The following is an 18,549-nucleotide window of genomic DNA, read 5'->3' as shown; positions in this document are numbered from 1 at the left end:
GCTTGCGCACTTGTGGCACCGGCTGCCCATCTATAGTGATGAGCATGGAGGGGTTATCCTTTTTACCCTGGTTTGCATTTCGGGCTTCCCGGTGGTACGCATGGGCTCTCAGGACTTCGGTCTAGCCCTGAGGGTCATACTGGCATGGATGGCACATTCGTGCCGTGCCGTGCACTTGAACCTCCATGCTGGCCACAGTAGGGGAGTTTGCAGCGCCATGCGGCGCGAGGCCTAGCGCGGCGGGACCGGGCTTTTGGGCCTGGTGCGCCCCCTGGGCCTCGTCCAAACCTCAATAGATGTCAATAGAGAGCGCTCACCTTGAAGAAGGCGTTGGTGGTATTGTGGGCACTCGATCACTGTGTTAGTGTTCCAGGGCTGAAAGCCTGATGCTCAACGCCTTTTGTCCGCACGACTGTTATATGGTAGTTTTCTATATTGCGGGGAAGGGCCACCCTTCGAGAGCGAAGAGGTGGCTTTCTGCCAGCGGAGTGAATTTTACGAGACAGCATATGCAGCTGCTCGGTCTAAAAGCCGTCGACGTCGAAGCAGTAGCAGATGTACTTGTGGTTGTCGGCATCATGCGACTCGTTTGCTGCAGAGTGTTCCTGTTGGCGTCCTACATTTCGGCGTTTCGTGCAGCATAAACTTAGTTAGAGCCTAGCTGCGGCAGGAATTCTAAACCGTAGCAACATAGCATAGTGGGCGAGTTTGTATTGCATCTTTAAGGAACGAAACAGCGCAACTAAAACGAAGGACCAAGAAAAAGAGAGACACGAACACGCGCTGACTTACAACTGACTGTTTTAATCGGAAAACCACATATAAATATAAACCACATATCTCTAATCGCTGCGTCACAGGCTCACGTCGTCATCGCAAACTACTAACATAAAAAGAAAGGAAAAACCATTGGCGAAAGGTAAGCACCTACAGGCTCCCACGCTTTTCCAACAGATATATCTCGCGCTTAGACAAGGCTATCGAAGTGCTGCTCACACATGAGTCACCTTCTGTGCAGATATGATACGCCTCTACTACTTCCCGTACCAGTTGTTCTTTATGGCGATACAGCACAACAGTGTTGTCAAAGTACGGAGTGCATAGGCAGGATTTGCAATGTGCAGCCAGTTTTGACGAACCGGAGCCACGCAAAGAATTAGCGTGTTCCAAAAGGCGTTCGTTGAGGCACCTGCCTGTTTGACCCACGTAGAAATGGCCACACGAGAACGGAATCCTGTAAACGACTCCAACCCTGCACTGCACAAACTGAGTGGCATGACGGACTCCGCACCCTTCTGTGGCGTTGCCGTTTTCTTTCTTGCGTTTCACTGACGCCGGAACTTTGCTCAGCTTATTAGGCGCTGAAAACAAGACCTTGCCCCCAAACTTCGCCGCTATCTTCTTCTTCCATCTGTGAGACAGCCGATGCACATATGGGACTACCACCCCTTTGTTCTTACTTCCAGTCCCATATGTGCCCATATGTACAGCATGTATGTACATATGTACAGCATATGTGGTAATCGAGAGCTGTTCAGGAGAAATATGTTCACCCACAACAGAGTACTCCAACCTTCTTGCCTGAACGAGCTTGCGTTGGCGCGAAGCCGCCGCCGATTGAGGGAGTGAAAGCAATAAATGCCGCAGTAAAGGATTGCACGGACATCGCACAGTAGTACATAAATGTGTCAATTCGGTTGCGTGGAAACACGGCCGTGCGTTCTTCCCGCGTCCTCAGCCTTAGCAGCGCGGCGTCGTAACTGCTAGGCCACCGCGGCGAGTGCGGCTAACTGCGACCCACGTGACTAGGATTCACCTCGAAGAGGATGCGGCGCCGGTACGCGCTGCACCCAACTGCGGAGCGTTCGCCCGTATGTCGACGCAAAAATGGTAGCGGTCGTGCATGTGGCCCCAATCGGTGTTGAAGCTGCTTCCTCTCCTTCGGAGAACTGCTCTCGCTAAGCGGGTCGCAGAAGCGGCGAGAGTAGCCAAGGAAAGCTGAGAAAGGAAAAAGTGTGTCACTGCGTGGGTTCCTTTCTTGATAACCAACCTTTAATCTTTATGCTGCACTAGACAGAGTGAGGGTGGAGCCATGGAACACGCTTCCCCTTGCCTGCCACGACGAGATAGACTGAATTTTTATGCTAACCAGTCGCATCAGTCGCGGTATATGCTGAAATCCAAGAAACACCGGAGGTCCGTAGAAAGAGAAATGTGTGGCAGTAAAGCCCGGCAATGTAGTATTTGGAAATACATTTTTCGGATCGTAATGACAGGGTTTGTAGTTCAGCTCATGGAGTCGCGCATGAGATTGAAACTGGAGTCATGTAGCTAGCAGTTAAGAATCAACTGCTAGCTACATGACTCAGCCTCACTACGCCCACAGCCAGACAAATGACTCTCCCAGCCTCTCCAATTAACCCTGTCCAATGATAGCTTCGGTCACAGTATCATTTCAAACTTCTTAATCTTAGCTTTCATAATCTTAACTTTCTGCTGTCGTCAGCCACGCTTGCCTTCTCTTGGAATCCGCTGTGTAACATACACTTTGAAGCAAGAATCAATTTTTCGTGGCTGCGTCTATTCCGTGGCATTCGTTTGGCTGACTGGACACTTACTAAACCCCTTCAGGCCAACGGTTCCTGTAGCCCGAAATTCCTCCCGGCGGAGCGTTATCAGAATGGCTTGACTGGTAAAAAAATTGCCGAAAAAGATGAAATGATCACTAAGCATTGAAATCATCTCCGGCAACGACAGGACAACGCGTGCTTACAAAAGTTTCACCAGAACACAAGGGCTTCCTAAACTAGGTGTGAGATGCATGACGGTAACCGTGCTGAACATCCAGATCTTATAACCAAAACTTTATTGTAACCAAAACTGTATTATACCCAACTAAATCCCACAATTGTTGTATTCAGGATAGCTAGCAACAAGTACAGCAATCTCTGAGGCCTCGCTGAGCAGACGAAGTGGTTTTTTCTTAAAAGAATCGTAATGAACCATAAGATCTATGTCCTTGTCCGAAGACCCATCGTACTATGGAAAGTACAGCAGCATATAATTCATCATAGCACAAAATAGATGCGGGACATTCAAAGCATCCATTGTCTACTTACATCCTTCATGCTGCTGTATACTTTAAACTAGCGTGATATGTACATAAACGTGGCCGCGAAAAAATTATAAAGCAGCGGATACCGGCGCAGTTTTTGGGAAACAAACATCAATCAATCAATCAATCAATCAATCAATCAATCAATCAATCAATCAATCAATCAATCAATCAATCAATCAATCAATCAATCAATCAATCAATCAATCAATCAATCAATCAATCAACCAGTTTTATTTCCGCCAAAATAAAATATACATGGCGAAAAAGGGGGGTAGGAGAAAGAGCTGCACAATAGCAGCTTGACAAAGCTCCAACCACCCTGGCAACAATGACAGCACTGGAACAGTTTAATTTCTGTTCATTTCGCAATGAAAAAAAATCACAATGAAAAAGAAAGTATCTAAGAATAGTCTCTAGTCACACTAACGGTCGCTAACAAACAACTGCATTTTGTCGTTTTTGTTAAGTGCCGTAATGTCTATATCTTGCTTCGCGAAGTCATTGAGTGTGTGGGGGAGAGTGTATTCAATGCGTTGGCGGCCATAACTTGTGCGCGTGACAGGAACTTTCCAAGGCAGTTTATATCGATAAGGGTATACGTAATTTTGTTTCTGGAGATTAGCGAGTGAGAGGAGTGTATCTAACTTGCCCTGTCTCGCTCTGGTGTAACTTTTTATTAGTTTGTGCTTGTATATGTTATCGGCTTTCATGATTTTGTATTTGCAGAAAAGAGTTTTGGTATGCGCATTGAATGAAACATTTTCTATTGCTCGAACAGCTTTTTTTTGTAGTAAGGTTAGTTTGTTTAAATTTTGTGCACTGGTGTTTCCCCACACCAGTGCGCAGTAACTGAGCACAGAATGGAACAAAGAATTACATAAAAGCTGTTTAATTTTGGCAGGAAATAAATGGCGATTTCTATTGAGAATGCCAACGACCTTTCGCGCTTTGCAGCAAAGATGATCGACGTGGTCGTTCCATAGCATGTTTTCAGAGAAAATAACTCCAAGTGTTTTCACACACACATCTCTATTAATTTTATATGGACCAATGATAATGCTTTCTGGCATTTCCACACATTTACTGGGTGCACGGAACAAAACACATTTTGTTTTTGATTCATTTAATAAGAGGTTAGTATCAGACCACCCCTGCAACCGAAAACAACCTGAACTTGCGAGTGGTAGAATATCAGACAGGCTTCTTCCACTAAAAAATATGTTACAATCATCAGCGTAGATTAGAAATTTCGACAAATTATCAATTAACACTAGGTCATTTATATAAAATAGAAAAAGTAAGGAACCAAGGATGCTGCCTTGTGGCACACCACTTTGTATAGATCGGATTTGTTACTTATGGTCATTAATTTCAACGAACTGTGAGCGTGAGGATAAGTACGAACGCGTTAGTCGAGTGCATGTACCACGGAAACCATACTTTTCTAGCTTGCCTGTTAATAGATTGTGATTAACACGGTCAAAGGCTTTGCTGAAATCTATATAGATTCCCAAAGTCATTAGTTTCTTTTCCATACTTTCTAAGAATGTTTTTTTGGTTCAGCAAAGCACTTTCTGTGGAACGCCCTTTCCTGAATCCAAACTGACATTCAGTTAACAGACTATGTTTTTGAGAAAAAATGTCCATTCGGATATTAATTGTTTTTTCGAGCCCTTTAGAAAATATTGGCAAAATGGAAATTGGACGGTAGTTATTTATATTGTTTCTGTCACCTCCCTTATGAATTACGATAACACGCGCTAATTGCATGTTCTTTGGGAACACAGCAGCTGAGAGTGCTGAATTAAATGTATGTGCTAGCAAAGGTGCAATATGATCAATTACATATTTAATAGGCCTTATCTCTAAACCATCTGCGTCCGTGCTACGACTGTTGTTAAGGCTTTGGAATACATTACTGACTTCGCTTGCACAGGTTGGCTGAAGAAATATGCTTTTAAGATTTATTGGTATTTGAGTGGTTGATCTGCTACGCCCGCTGTTTCCACCTATTTCGGCAAAAAATTGTTCAAACAGTCGGAAAGTTCTGTTCCATGTGTCTCTTCATCATTTATGATAAGGCTCTCAATGCGCGGGGTGCTCGTTGGGTTTAATAAATTGTTTAATTTCTTCCCTACTTTATCGCTCTTCCGCAGACAGTCTGCGTTAAAAATACGGTGGTAGTAGTCCTTTTTTGATTTCTCTTTTTCGCTGTTTAGTTTATTACGAAAAGCTTTATATTCCAGCCATTTTACCGGATCACGTGTTTCTGTGAAGCCCTGATATAGTTTCTTCTTCTGGTTAATTTTTCTCATCAACTCTCGCGCAATCCATGGGTTCCGAGCCTTTGTGTGCTGACAATAAGGTTTAAGAGGGAAGCAATCATCATATATTGCTTGGAATCTGGCTAAAAATGTTTCATATGCTGTGTTAGTATCTAAAATGTCAAAAATGTCAGTCCAATTAGTCTGTCTAATGATTTCCTTGAAATATTCTAATGCTTCAGGTGATATAGAACGATACATGCTCATCTGTGTCTGCTTACACGTAGTAAGAACAAAAATGTGGGGAGGTGGTCGCTAATGTCGCAGGTTAGAGCTCCTGACTTTGCAATCTTATCAGATGAGTGTGTAATGAACAAGTCAAGTAATGATGACGATGATGAAGTGACTCGTGTTGGCATTGAAATGAGATTATAAAAACCATTGCACTCGAGTAGTGATTGAAACTCTATGCCTTGGGTAGACGTTTTGCATAGATCTATATTAAAATCCCCTCCAATTGTTAATGTATATGCCGAGTCATTTGATTAAGAAAGAAAGCGTTCAAAGAACTCAAGGAATAAGCGAACATTACCGGCGGGAGGGCGATACTCCACTGCAAACAAATTTTGATCTTTTTTAACGCTAAGTATTTCGTAGTCGTCTGTGATAAGGCTATAGTCATTAACAATTTCGCAGTGTGATAACAACGTTAGTATTGACACACATCGAGAAATTACACCATGGAAAGATGAAATACTTAGAAGAGAGATAATGTTTAGTGCTATGTAGTTCGTACCTCGGGATGGTCTCCGAAGTTCTTCTCTCCAGCAACGTGCGGAATAAGATGCAGCCGGTTACTGCCAGACAAGATAGACGATTTTATTTACAAAGCAGGTTATCAGGAGTCTCCACCTAGAAGCACACTGAAGCCACGTTTTATACATTTTCAATTCCCTAGGTACCTATCTGGGGGAAACTTGGTTGTTCGAACATCGCCAATCACATTCCTTGACGAAACCCGCCCACAAAAGGGCGGAACATCACCCTCTCGCCACCGTGACAAAAAGGCGGGACATTCACACTCTCGCCGGTCCTCCCACGCACAGATGGTCGATTTGTGTATTTTGTTCACCCATCGTTCCGTGGAATTAGGAGTCCTTTGGCGGCAACTAAGGTGATATACACATTCTCGCTGTCAAGCCGGAGCCGTTCGCACCGTGATGGACTCCCTTTCGTTGTCGGTCCGCTGTCGGTTTTGAGCGAACTTGAGAACCCAAACAGACGCGTTTCCGCCGACAGCCGATTTAGGGGCCTCCGTCCCCTGGTTGCGCCGCCACGCTTTCCCACCGCCGCAGCCGCCGACAAAGGCTGCCGCAAAGGCTAGCCAGCAGTGTCTCTCGGCCGAGAAGGAGGGGGCGACGGCCGTTTCTCGACCTCGAAGGAGAGGGTAAGGAGCCACCGGCGGGCGCACGTGTGCGCGACCAAAACAATTCCCAGAACGGGACACCGGAAGCAAACGCGTACACAAATACACACACACACTCAGCGTGCTGAAACCGGCCGTTATTCACGTAGCCCAGTCCCGCTGGCGCCACTGTCGTCGCTGCAGACGGCGCGTCGAGCCCAACACCTCCCCACAAAACTGTGCGGCACAGTCTTCGAACTTGCTGCACACAACAATCACAGGAGCTCGACGCATTGCTCCCACTTCATCTGTCAACAAGTACCCCTCGGTCCCCCGCCAACGCAGCACCCAACAATGCCATACTTCTCGCAAACCGAGGCCGCGAAAACGGACGACGGTATCTTACTCGCTTTCGTCATTGGCGACCATACGCGACATAGCGTCGGCATTTGCGTTTAGAGACCCCTTTTTGTACTCCACTACAATGTTATACTTCTGGAGAGCCAGCGCCCACCTTGTCAGCTTCGCGCTTAGTGGCGTGGTCAGAGTAAGAAATTTCAAGGGATTGTGGTCGGTAATTACCCTGATTCGTGCACCGAACAGCCACGTGTCAAGCTTTCCCAGCGCCCAAATGATGGCGTAGGCCTCTTTCTCGATTGTAGCCCATCGTGACTGGGCCGGGCTTAATTTCTTGCTCAGGAATGAAATGGGTTGCTCTTTTCCTTCGTCATCCAACTGTGCTAGACATGCTCCGACGGCATAATCTGAAGCATCAGTGGCCAGAATGAACTCTTTGTTCAGATCGGGTGTGCTCAACGCTGCGGCCTTTGTCAAACACTCCTTTACCTTTATAAAAGCACCCTCGGCATCCTCCTTCCACGGTATCTTCTGAGGCACGCGCTTTCCAGTCAGGTTCGTCAGTGGTAGCACCACCTTTGAATACTCCGGAACGTAATCCCGGTAATAATTTGCTAGCCCCAAAAAGCTACGCAGCTGCCTTTTTGTTTGTGGTACAGGAATTTCTTGAATGGCTCTAAGCTTTTCTGGATCTGCGCCGTGTTTTCCTGATCCCACGATATGACCCAGAAACCGCACTTCCTTTTGCGCGAAATGGCACTTAGTGACATTAACTGTGAGCCCTGCGGCCGCTAGCGAAGCCAGTACCCTTCCCAGGTGTTCGAGGTGCTCTTCCCATGTCTGCGAGAAGACGCACATGTCATCTATATATGCGCACGCATATTCACGATGTGGTACAAGGATCTGATTGACTATTCTTTGGTAGGTGCTTGCCGAATTTCGCAGTCCAAACGGCATAACCTTCCAAGCGTACTGTCCAGATGAGGTGACAAATGCTGTGTACTCCTGGGCTTTTTCGTCCAACGGAATCTGCCAATATCCTCTTAGCATATCGAGCAGGGTTATGTACTTTGCCTGCGCTACCTCGTAAATTAGGTCACCTGGCAGGCTCATAGGAAACGCATCGGGCTCCGTTGCTTCATTCAGCTTACGATAGTCACAGCATAACCTGACGCTGCCATCTTTCTTAGCAACGCACACCACGGGATGTGCATGGGAGCTTTCTATCGGATATATCAAACCCCACGACCTTAGCTCTGCCACCTGTCGGTCAACTTCCTTTCTTAGTGCCATGGGCACCTTGTAAGGGTACGCACGCTTCAGCTGCGCCCCATCTTTTAGCTTGATTTTGTGCACTCCCATGTTGCAGCGGCCAGGTTTATCACTGAACACCTCACAGTGCTTCCCGATTAGTTCCTTTACCTGCCTTTGCTGCAGCCGATCTAAATGGCTGAGAGTTACCCGTTCCAGCTGCTCAACTGCTGTCGTTGTATCTGACCACGCGGGAAGTTCTCCAAACTCCGTGTCGCCTTCAAATACTATGCCTACAGTGTTGACCCTCGCGTTGTATGGCCTAAGCTTATTTGCATGCACTGATCGGCGCGTGCCATCACTTAGCTCAATCGTATAGCTATATGGCCGCACCTTTTCCACAACTGTTACTGGACCTTTCCAGTGTGCCATTAACTTCCCATCGCCTTCTTTCTCCAGCCAAAGAACCTGGTCACCTGGAGAAAATTGTTTGTCGGTGGTCCTCAAGTTGTACCTCCCCACATAAGCTTGCTGCGTGAGCTCGCTACTTTTTGCCGCTTCCCTACTGGCTTCCTCGAGATCATTTCTCAATTTCTCGAGATAGTCTGCTGCTGGCACTGCCAATGAGTCGGGAACAACCCAGTCTCCTGACCACGTCTTTTGCAGTATAGCCAGTGGGCCGACAGGCATCCTACCATACATAAGCTCGAACGGTGATTTACCCGTGATGGTATGTGGCACCTCTCTATAAGCCCAAAGCAGGAATGGCACCATTCGATCCCACTCGCGTCCATGCTCACTTACAATGTAAAACAGCATCCTTTTAAAAGTGCCGTTCCACCGCTCTACCAGTCCATTACTTTGTGGATGATCGGGAGTGGAAAATCTGGGAGTCGCTCCCATTTTCTGCAGCATAATTTGCGTTAAATTTGATGTAAAATTTGTGCCCTGATCTGAGCATATGGTCTCTGGCACTCCCATTCTGGAAAATATCTGGGTGAGCGCGTCACAGGTAGCCTTAGCTGTTAAGGACCTCAAACAAACAACCTCAGGCCATCTAGTATGCAAATCAACTACACATAGTGCGTAGCGATGTCCCCTTGCTGATGGTGGATCCAGTGGACCGATACAATCCATGTATACCACCTGGAATGGTGCACTAGGCCTGGCCAATGCCGTTATGGGTACGCGGTCCTGTGTTTTCATAGGGGCCCTGATTTGGCACTGGTGGCAGGACTGACAATGCTCCTTGACCTCCCGGCCCATGGTCGGCCAATAAAATGACATTTTTATGCGCTGCAAAGTCTTTCGCTCTCCCAAATGGCCTGCCCAAGGCGAATCGTGTGCCCTCACTAGTGCTTCCTGTCGTTTATGCGATGGCAGCACCAACTGTGTGCACATGCGTCCCACTACGTGCTCCTGGTGATATAGTAACTCATCCTGGATTATCATTCCATGTGTGCCAGCTCTAGCCTGCTTCCAAGCCTCCTGCAGCGACGAGTCATTTTCCTGAGCCTCACGGAAAACTTGCCGCACGCTCTGCCTTTTCTCGGCTTCTTCGTCTGTTCCCGTAACCGCCAAGGACGCACCCGTCTGCTGATTTTTCTGCTCTGTCGTCTCCTTTTCACCGCCTTCGGTCTCTGCCTCTGAAACAACTTCGTTTACAACTGCCCTTTCTTCAAGGAGTTGTCTGTAGTCTGCGGGAGTTATGAGCGCGTCTATTCCGGCCAACAGTTTGTCTGTCAGCGCACATAGCAAAGCTGGTTGTGCCTTGTCGAACGAGACAAACGGTGCACCTTCTGTTGCTCTGAGAGGCACATATGCAAGCTCAGCTCTTACTTCATCGCCGAAAGCTCCCCTCAGCTTTATTGTGGAACCAGCTGCCTCATACTTCGGCACTAGAGCTCGCCTGATAACAGTCATTTCAGTCCCGGAATCAATCACAGCATTAATGCTTTGTTCCGAACTTTTCAATGTTACTGTTTCGAGGCAATTCCTACCTACCCTCTCTGTTTCCTGCATGCCAACCTCATTCGCGGGAGCTATTTCTTCCAAAGGAGCATTCACTTTAGCCACCACGGCGCGGTCTCCTGGTTTTTCTTGGCCTCGTCTGCCTGCCTTATCCCCTGTCCTTTTGAGAGGGCAATCTCTAGCGAAGTGATTTGGTGACTTGCACTCAAAGCACCGTCCTTTCATTCCTCTTAAAGAAAATTCTCCCTTTGATGAGGTGTTGCACCGGCCCGCTCCTTCTGGTCCCCACTCGGCCTCTTTCGATAGCCTCCCAAATGAGCTGCTGACCCTGGTTTGCATCTCACGCTTTCATCGAAACTCTCCGCCAGCTTGGCCACTTCGCCTGGAGAAAGGAACCTCTGATTCTCATTGACAACAATATGAGCCCGTGCCTCAGCTGCTAAGCAGTCCTTCAACCTGTCTGTGACCATTAACTGCTTTAATTCTGCAAAAGTGGTAGCCTTCGAGGTTTTTGTATAGTATTCAAAATAGTTTCCCAGCCGGATTGCGAATTGGCCCCATGTCTCATCTGCTGCTTTTGCCGATCCCTCAAACATCCTTCTATATTCTGCTGCTGACAACCTCAATCCATCTAGAATACTTTGCTTCATTATTCTATAGTCCTTTCTTTCTTCGGCTGTCAACGTAGAAAGCAATCCGCGTGCTCTTTCACTCAACTGTGGCAAGACAAGCCCGGCCCGCCACTCAGACGGGACGTCATATGAATCAAGAGTCGCCTCCACATCCTCAAACCACCCGGGCACTAGGAATTCCCGACTCGGCATCGGTGCTAGTACTCCTTTCAATAAGGATGCATATTTTAGGCGCCTATCCTCCTCTGACCTATCCACAGCTAGCGCTCCGCTGTTACCTTCTTCGTGGGACTCAGCCCGCTCTTGGGCTCGCAACTTCTGGCTCTCCAGAATTAATCGTTGCTTTTCTTTTTCTGCTTCAGCAATTTTAAATCGAAGCTCCAGCATTCTCATCTGCTGCTCCGACGCTGTTTCCGCCATGGCGCTACTCAGATCCCCCACCGCGTCACTGGTCACCGCCAACTCCTGCAAGCTTTCTACCCCGTCCGACTCCGCATCTGTGGTGTTAACCTCCCTGTCTCGCAAGTTATATGGCATTGTCATCAACTGCGCCCGACAGGAAACCAAGAGGCACTCGCCTGACTTCTGAAGAGTCGCTCCGCGGTGCTCTCTTCTTCCACAGGTCTGGAGGGACTCGCTTCGGCAGGCCGCTGGCTCCTCAGTGACGTTCTCGGGTCCGCCGTCCACGCCACCGGTCTCGTCCGCCGTCCACCGCTGCTGCTCTCATTCGCCCATCGCTGGAGATCCTGTCGACTGCGCCAGATAATGTTTAGTGCTATGTAGTTCGTACCTCGGGATGGTCTCCGAAGTTCTTCTCTCCAGCGACGTGCGGAATAAGATGCAGCCGGTTACTGCCAGACAAGATAGACGATTTTATTTACAAGGCAGGTTATCAGGAGTCTCCACCTAGAAGCACACTGAAGCCACGTTTTATACATTTTCAATTCCCTAGGTACCTATCTGGGGGAAACTTGGTTGTTCGAACATCGCCAATCACATTCCTTGACGAAACCCGCCCACAAAAGGGCGGAACATCACCCTCTCGCCACCGTGACAAAAAGGCGGGACATTCACACTCTCGCCGGTCCTCCCACGCACAGATGGTCGATTTGTGTATTTTGTTCACCCATCGTTCCGTGGAATTAGGAGTCCTTTGGCGGCAACTAAGGTGATGTACACATTCTCGCTGTCAAGCCGGAGCCGTTCGCACCGTGATGGACTCCCTTTCGTTGTCGGTCCGCTGTCGGTTTTGAGCGAACTTGAGAACCCAAACAGACGCGTTTCCGCCGACAGCCGATTTAGGGGCCTCCGTCCCCTGGTTGCGCCGCCACGCTTTCCCACCGCCGCAGCCGCCGACAAAGGCTGCCGCAAAGGCTAGCCAGCAGTGTCTCTCGGCCGAGAAGGAGGGGGCGACGGCCGTTTCTCGACCTCGAAGGAGAGGGTAAGGAGCCACCGGCGGGCGCACGTGTGCGCGACCAAAACAATTCCCAGAACGGGACACCGGAAGCAAACGCGTACACAAATACACACACACACTCAGCGTGCTGAAACCGGCCGTTATTCACGTAGCCCAGTCCCGCTGGCGCCACTGTCGTCGCTGCAGACGGCGCGTCGAGCCCAACAAAGAGGAAACGCGAATTCTTAGTTAAGGGGCGTCGGCCAATCCCCTGGTGACAAAATCATGACCTAGTTGAAAAAAAATTCAATCTTTTGTGTTGGAATCATAAAAAAAATTAACTGTACTTTTAAAAGTACGCTGGGCGCTAATGAATTAATAATGCGCGTTTCCTCGCCTAAGTATGTCATCGTTTCATGGTGAAACTGAGGATATTTTTTCCGCGAACTGCACCGGTAGTCACTGGCTTATGATTTTATCGCGGCCGCGTTTATGTACATATTACGCCAGCTTCAAGTATAGAGCAGCACAAAAGACGAAAGTAAAGAGTGGATGCTTTGAATGCCCCGCATCTTGGATTTTGCGTTATGATGAATTATATGGTAATGTACTTTCTTTAGTACGCTGCGTCTTCCTGTGTGCAAAACGGCGCCTATCTCTTCAGGTTCATAGATGTCACGGTTCTTGGCAATTTTTCGAAAAGGAACCACTTTTCCTGCTGAGCGAGGCCTAGACACAGCTGTACTTGTCGCTTGCTATCCTGAATATAACGATGGTGCGATTTTAATTGGTTATAGTAAAGTTTTAGTTAAAAGAACAGGATGTCCTACAGAGCAGATGGTTACTTTTATGCATTTGACACTTACAGGGGCAAGTCCTTCAGCTTGGCAAAAAAAACTTTGGAAGCCCGTGTTGTCCTGTCGTTGCCTGCGGCAATTTAAACGCTTAGTTAGCATTTCATGTTTTTTGGCATTTTTTTTTACCAGTCAAGACATTCTTGTAACGCTCCGCCGGGAGGAAATTCGGGTTACAGTAAGCGTTCGCCAAAATGGGTTTAAGAAGTGTCCACTCGGCCTAAAGAAAACAGTGCAATAGAGCAGCCTGGAAACTTTGTTCTCGCTTAAATAATGTAGGCTACGCGCTCTTATTCAAGTCTGCGCGCAACAGTGTAGTCACTATGGTCTCCCATTATAGCAGCATTGAGCCTGCATGTTTTGTAAAGCGGCAGGTGCCTGGAGCGCAGGAAAATGTTTACTACAGTGGCATTACACGTGTCGACCTTTCGTATCCAGTAAACTATTGCTACATTGGCATCAGGGACAAAAAGTGGGAGTGGCTCTTGCCACGAAAGCTCAACTTTGCAACTGCGAACGCCTGAACAATCTACCAAATTGCTAGAGACAAGCATGTTGACTATGTTTGCTTTGGTAGAACGTTAATCGTCATTACCTACGCCTTGACATGCAGCAACCTGCGGTTCGCATACAGTCTGGCTCAATCGTGTCTGATGCTTCTTTAAAAAGGAGAAAGCTTCCCGCATAAATTAGAATAACTGCGGTGCCAGTTATAGCCAGAAAAGATTCATGAGGGCCTTCAAGAAGTCTTAGATCAGCCTCCATAAAAATCATTAACACATTAACAAAATTGATGCCACCAAGTAGGAGTGGAGCGTAGTAGCCACATGTGCTATGGGGAGGACCAAGCGTTCCATAAAAATTACACCTGTGTAACTTCGGAAGGAATGAAGCAATCGTGACGAAATCTCAGTAATCTGTTTTTATTTATAAGGGACCATTATGTGCTAAAAAAGAAGAAAATCCCTCCGTTCTTTGTCTCTAATTGGTTCCTTGCGCATTATTTGCCCCGCCCAAGCCTATTTCTTCTTTTTGACATCGACTAGAATGTCATTAACCTGCCTTTGTTCCTTCACCCCCTCTAACGTTGCACCTATAATATTTCTTTCCATAGCTCGTTGCGTTGTCTTTAACTTGAGCTGAACCATTTTTGTTAGCCTCCACGTTTCTGCCCCACAGGTGCTCCACAGGAAATTTGGTAAACTGCCATTCATGATCTGAGAGAACGTACCATATGCGCTCCACCCCATAATTATCCTTGTAGTTATTTCACTCTCATGATCCGGATCAGAGGCGACTACCTGCCCTAAGTAGGCGTTTTCTGCGTTTCCAGTGTGTTAAATTTAAGACCCTTACCACTTCTAGCACCTCGCTACCAAATAGTGAACTGCTGTTCCCTTGCAAAACTGTTGAGCATTACTTTGGTTTTCTGCATGTTAATTTTAAGGCCTACCCCTCTTCTCTGCCTGTCTAAATCATTGATCATGCTTTTTAGCTCATCTCCTGGGTGACTTAGCAAGACAATGTCATCAGTGAATCGCAAATTACTTATGTAGTCTCCAGTGACTGTTATCCCGAACTGTTCCAAATCCACGCCTCGGAACGCTTCCTGTAAACAAGCGGTGAATAGCATTGGCGACATTGCGTCTCCCTGCCTGATACCCTTCCGGATTGGAATTTTATTGCTGACTTTATGAAGGAATATGCTAGCTGCGAAGTCGTTATAGGTATTTTTATGTAGGTATCATAGGTATCAGCTTTGTATTTGCAGTGGCCCCAAAATATGCGGCAGCAGTCTGCTAACTCGTGCCTGCTAGCTCTTTTAGGAGGGTAAAAAATAACTACGTAAATGGCGCCTTATTTAAAAACATTTCAGTTGGTTTTGAAAATTTTTTTTTTTCCTCGCCCAGTATTTAAGAACTTATTCACCATTTAAAGTAATTTTCCAGTACGAACAAATCACAGACTATGCGATACGATTCGCAGCAGTACAAAGATGGTTTTGCTTACGTTGGTTACCAAAACTTGCTTACGTTGAGCTGAGACACTTTCATAAAATTTTCCCACGGCTTCCAAAAATTTCTGCACTAGAAAATCGCTCATCCAGTTTTCTTAACCGCCCAGTAAACAACATGTTACGGTAAGAGGGTACAAAGGTGCCTCGATCATGAAGCATGCTGGGAACCCGTGAAGGTGGCTTGCGAACGAAATGGACGTGCTTATGTATGCGATAACTGCAAGACGAGGCTCAGAACATGTGCCAGTGGTCATATGCAGATAAATCTAGTCTGTATAGCACACGACAAGGTGAAGCAAAATGACTTAGGTACCATGCCATAGCGCGAAAAGTTTGCATGCAGTAAATAAAAACTCACAGTGCAGTTTCTCGTGTGTAATGCGGTCAAATGTTCGGGAGTACGCAGCAGTGTGACCAAACAATTTTTCAGGCTGAAGGCTGAAAAGTACGAGGGGCGCTGGCCTATTGAAACAAGACCTAGCGAGACGGCGCGGTAGATGCGAGTCAAAACACCTCTCAGGGTGCGGAAAATTGGCCCACCTGAACGAAAGTGGTATCCGGGCGAAGCACAGATCTTGGCGATGAGGATAGAGGCGGTAGCAAGTGGGATGGTGGTGTCAGCCCGCGGAAAATTATAAAAACTGGCGCACTTGATGCGAAGAGCGTCCCTCGCCGCCGAGCGCTCAAAGCGGCCTCTCCACTGGAGGTGATGTAGGTTCGCAGTCTTGGTGTGAAGAAATGATCGCCGCTGCTAGCGAGAGGACAGGTGAAGCTCACTTTTGCATGGCGTCTTCCTAGAAGTGCGTAGATAGCCCGATCTGTGGTGTATCGCGGTGTTGCCAATCATTGCTTAGCCGCAATTCATTTACAGAGTACAAATGTAAGCTGGATGCTTCAGGATTCAGAGACCTCCAGTATACGAATATGTGATGCAATTGCAGACGGGGCCTGCTGTTTGCGACGTACGTAAGGTACCTCCATTGTCATCGCACTTTGTCAGAAAGCGTGGGCTAGTTTGTGAAGCCGCGAAGGTCGAAAGCACACTGCTTCTTTTTAGATTCGACTGGGCAAAAGAGGCTGACGTCATCTTCATGCTGATGTATTCCCCAAGTTTTTCGGGAGGGTATAAGCATCCCAACGAAGAACATGCAGCCTGCTTATGTGTGATTTGAACGAGGATAGTGTCAGGAGGAGCGAAGGCGGACTTAGCTGAATAAGGGAAGCTCTTTGTGTAGTTGTTGCAGCGCTGAAACAGGCAGCATTGAACAAGGTGTTTGGCCTGCTCGTCAGCTTTCACTCTTTTACACTGCAGCATCGAAGGCTGGTACAACCCTGCCAGTCCCGTGGCGTGCCCTGTGCTCTTGAACCTCATCGACACAGCCATGTTGCGTGCTGCCTCACAATCAGCGAGTGCTCGCATCACCGCCGGAGTGTCCTTCTATGGCCAGAAGAAAAGTGCCCGCCCTGTGACCACCGAAGCCCAAAAGCAGCGCCTGGAAGAGCTGATCGGACAGATTGGGACCAACATGCTGTTCTGGTACTCCCTGGCTCCCTCCCTTGTGTGCCTGGCAGTGTGCCCAGTCGTCTTCTTCCCCATCGCCGAGAAGCTCTGCGGGGCGCGCGAGCTGCAGCTCATGACGGGCATCTCGGGCCAACTCTACGTGGCGTCCCACTTCCTGTTCGACCTGCTGTTCCACTACCTGGTGCCTTTCACTGCTTGCTTCGCCATCTACTCCTTCTGGTACGCGGAGCTGGATTTCACTACCACTGGTGAGGGGTTTTCCTTGAAGGAGCTCTTGTGCTGAGGCTGGCTTGTTTTGAGATTGCTGGACGTTCTGCTTAGACAGACTCCGCACCTCTGACGCCCCGCGACTACCGGCACAACCATTGCATTCTTTGAAAACTAATCAGAACACGGTTAACCTTCAATGCCAGACAGGGAATGCGGCAGTGTAGGGCACGCCTTCAAGTAGTGTCCGAGCCATGGCCTCGCCTGACGAGTAACGCATCAAATGCCGCTGCCAAAACATTGGCTTATTTAGGGGAAAAAACTGATGCGATGACAATAATGACCCTACCTTGACAGTGCGTACAATACGAAGGGAGTTGGAAAAGTTTCTGCACTTTTACTGAAGAAAAAAAGGTAATTTCGAGAAAGTTTCTTGTTCAGAAAATGAATATTGCCGTTATTGGTTTTTCCGTGTATATTTTCTATCCGTCTAACGTACTTTTCAAGATAGTGCATCTACTTTCAAAATAGCTCATGGCGCTGTTTTTCCGTTGGCGCGAAAGCTGTCCCTTATCCCGCTGATTCTCAATACACGCAACTTCAACTACGCATGTTGACCTTTCTTTTAGAGAAAGTTTATAACGAGAACAGAAAAGTGGGCAAGTTAGAACGGATTCATCTTAAAGCAGCGCGAAACAAAGGACGTAGTGGAGGAAACAAAAAATTGGCGGGGCTGAGCGTTGTTTAAGCCTGGTAAGTTGCGAAAGCAGTACACCTTGGCTACGCCTTAGCACGGCTTGTGGTGTACCTTGGTGGTGCCCTTGGTTAAACATGGCTTCTCCATGTCTTTCCCTTTAGGTCAAGCTCATGATGTACCCATGTATTGTTTTGCTATGTGATTAAACTGAGGCCAGACAGGGATTCTGCTGTGGTTGCAGTTTATTTAGGCCCATAAACAGTATCAGTTGATACTGTTGGCACATGTGATTCCTGTTTTCTGGCGTATAAATGTGATGCTTCAGGAGTATAAAATTTGTATGAAGTTAGTGCTCGTGTTGTTCGCCTCCCATCTCTTGTGTCCTCGTCTTTTGCTGCGCTAGAGTGTATTTGAATAAACAGTGTGCGCTCAAATGACGAAAGCTTCACCCAGATGCGCCTGGAGTTGGCACTTGACCGGTGCACTGGTCACGTGACATGACAGCTGTACTTAGTTGCGTGCAGAGGTGTCTAAACAGCTTCGCGTACCAGGCTGGTATGTGGCCGGAATCGAGTGGCTAATTGCGGGAAGGACAGAGCCGACAACAGAAGTATGTCGCTGCCAGTTTGACATGTTTTGCGGCCTTTCGCAGTTCACGCCTCAAGCACCACCGAGTCTTCAGAGCTTTCCCGCATGTAATATCGATGTGAGCATCCCAGTTTAGGCAATTAGTTATCTGAACTCCAAGGTATTTCACAGACGAGGTTTCTGGAAGTGGTACGCCAGCTATACAATATGGATGTATCAGAACAGTTTTCTTTTTACAAATTCTAGGTGCGGAACATTTATTGACGTTAA

The 18,549-nt window shown here is 47.5% G+C and overlaps 3 protein-coding genes across 3 annotated transcripts; 1 reads left to right on the top strand and 2 right to left on the bottom strand.

Moving 5' to 3' along the window:
- Positions 1-6,301: 6,301 nt before the first annotated feature.
- Positions 6,302-10,596, bottom strand: LOC149345330 (uncharacterized). Its single transcript, XM_089546582.1, has one exon. The coding sequence runs from the start codon at positions 10,589-10,591 to the stop codon at positions 7,190-7,192; it is 3,402 nt and encodes a 1,133-aa protein (XP_089402708.1). The 5' UTR covers positions 10,592-10,596; the 3' UTR covers positions 6,302-7,189.
- LOC149345329 (uncharacterized) lies at positions 10,597-11,753 on the bottom strand. The gene has a single exon (XM_089547409.1). It carries the CDS (start codon positions 11,539-11,541, stop codon positions 10,597-10,599), a length of 945 nt encoding a protein of 314 aa, XP_089403535.1. The 5' UTR covers positions 11,542-11,753.
- A 3,627-nt stretch (positions 11,754-15,380) lies between these two features.
- Positions 15,381-17,070, top strand: LOC149345328 (uncharacterized). The gene is made up of 2 exons (XM_089547407.1): positions 15,381-15,388; positions 16,578-17,070. Exons 1-2 carry the CDS (start codon positions 15,381-15,383, stop codon positions 17,068-17,070), a joined length of 501 nt encoding a protein of 166 aa, XP_089403533.1.
- Positions 17,071-18,549: the final 1,479 nt, after the last annotated feature.

This window comes from Amblyomma mixtum, chromosome 5 (genome assembly GCF_055824585.1).
Source record: "Amblyomma mixtum isolate Tamu chromosome 5, ASM5582458v1, whole genome shotgun sequence".
NCBI classification, from domain to species: Eukaryota; Metazoa; Arthropoda; class Arachnida; order Ixodida; family Ixodidae; genus Amblyomma; species Amblyomma mixtum.
Note: the sequence above shows the minus strand (reverse complement) of the source record. Positions and strands in the feature narration are given on the sequence as shown.

Bases quoted from the DNA above. Each gene is read 5' to 3' on its own strand.
- LOC149345330 (XM_089546582.1), bottom strand. From the start codon at position 10,591: ATGAAAGGACGGTGCTTTGAGTGCAAGTCACCAAATCACTTCGCTAGA.
- LOC149345329 (XM_089547409.1), bottom strand. From the start codon at position 11,541: ATGACAATGCCATATAACTTGCGAGACAGGGAGGTTAACACCACAGAT.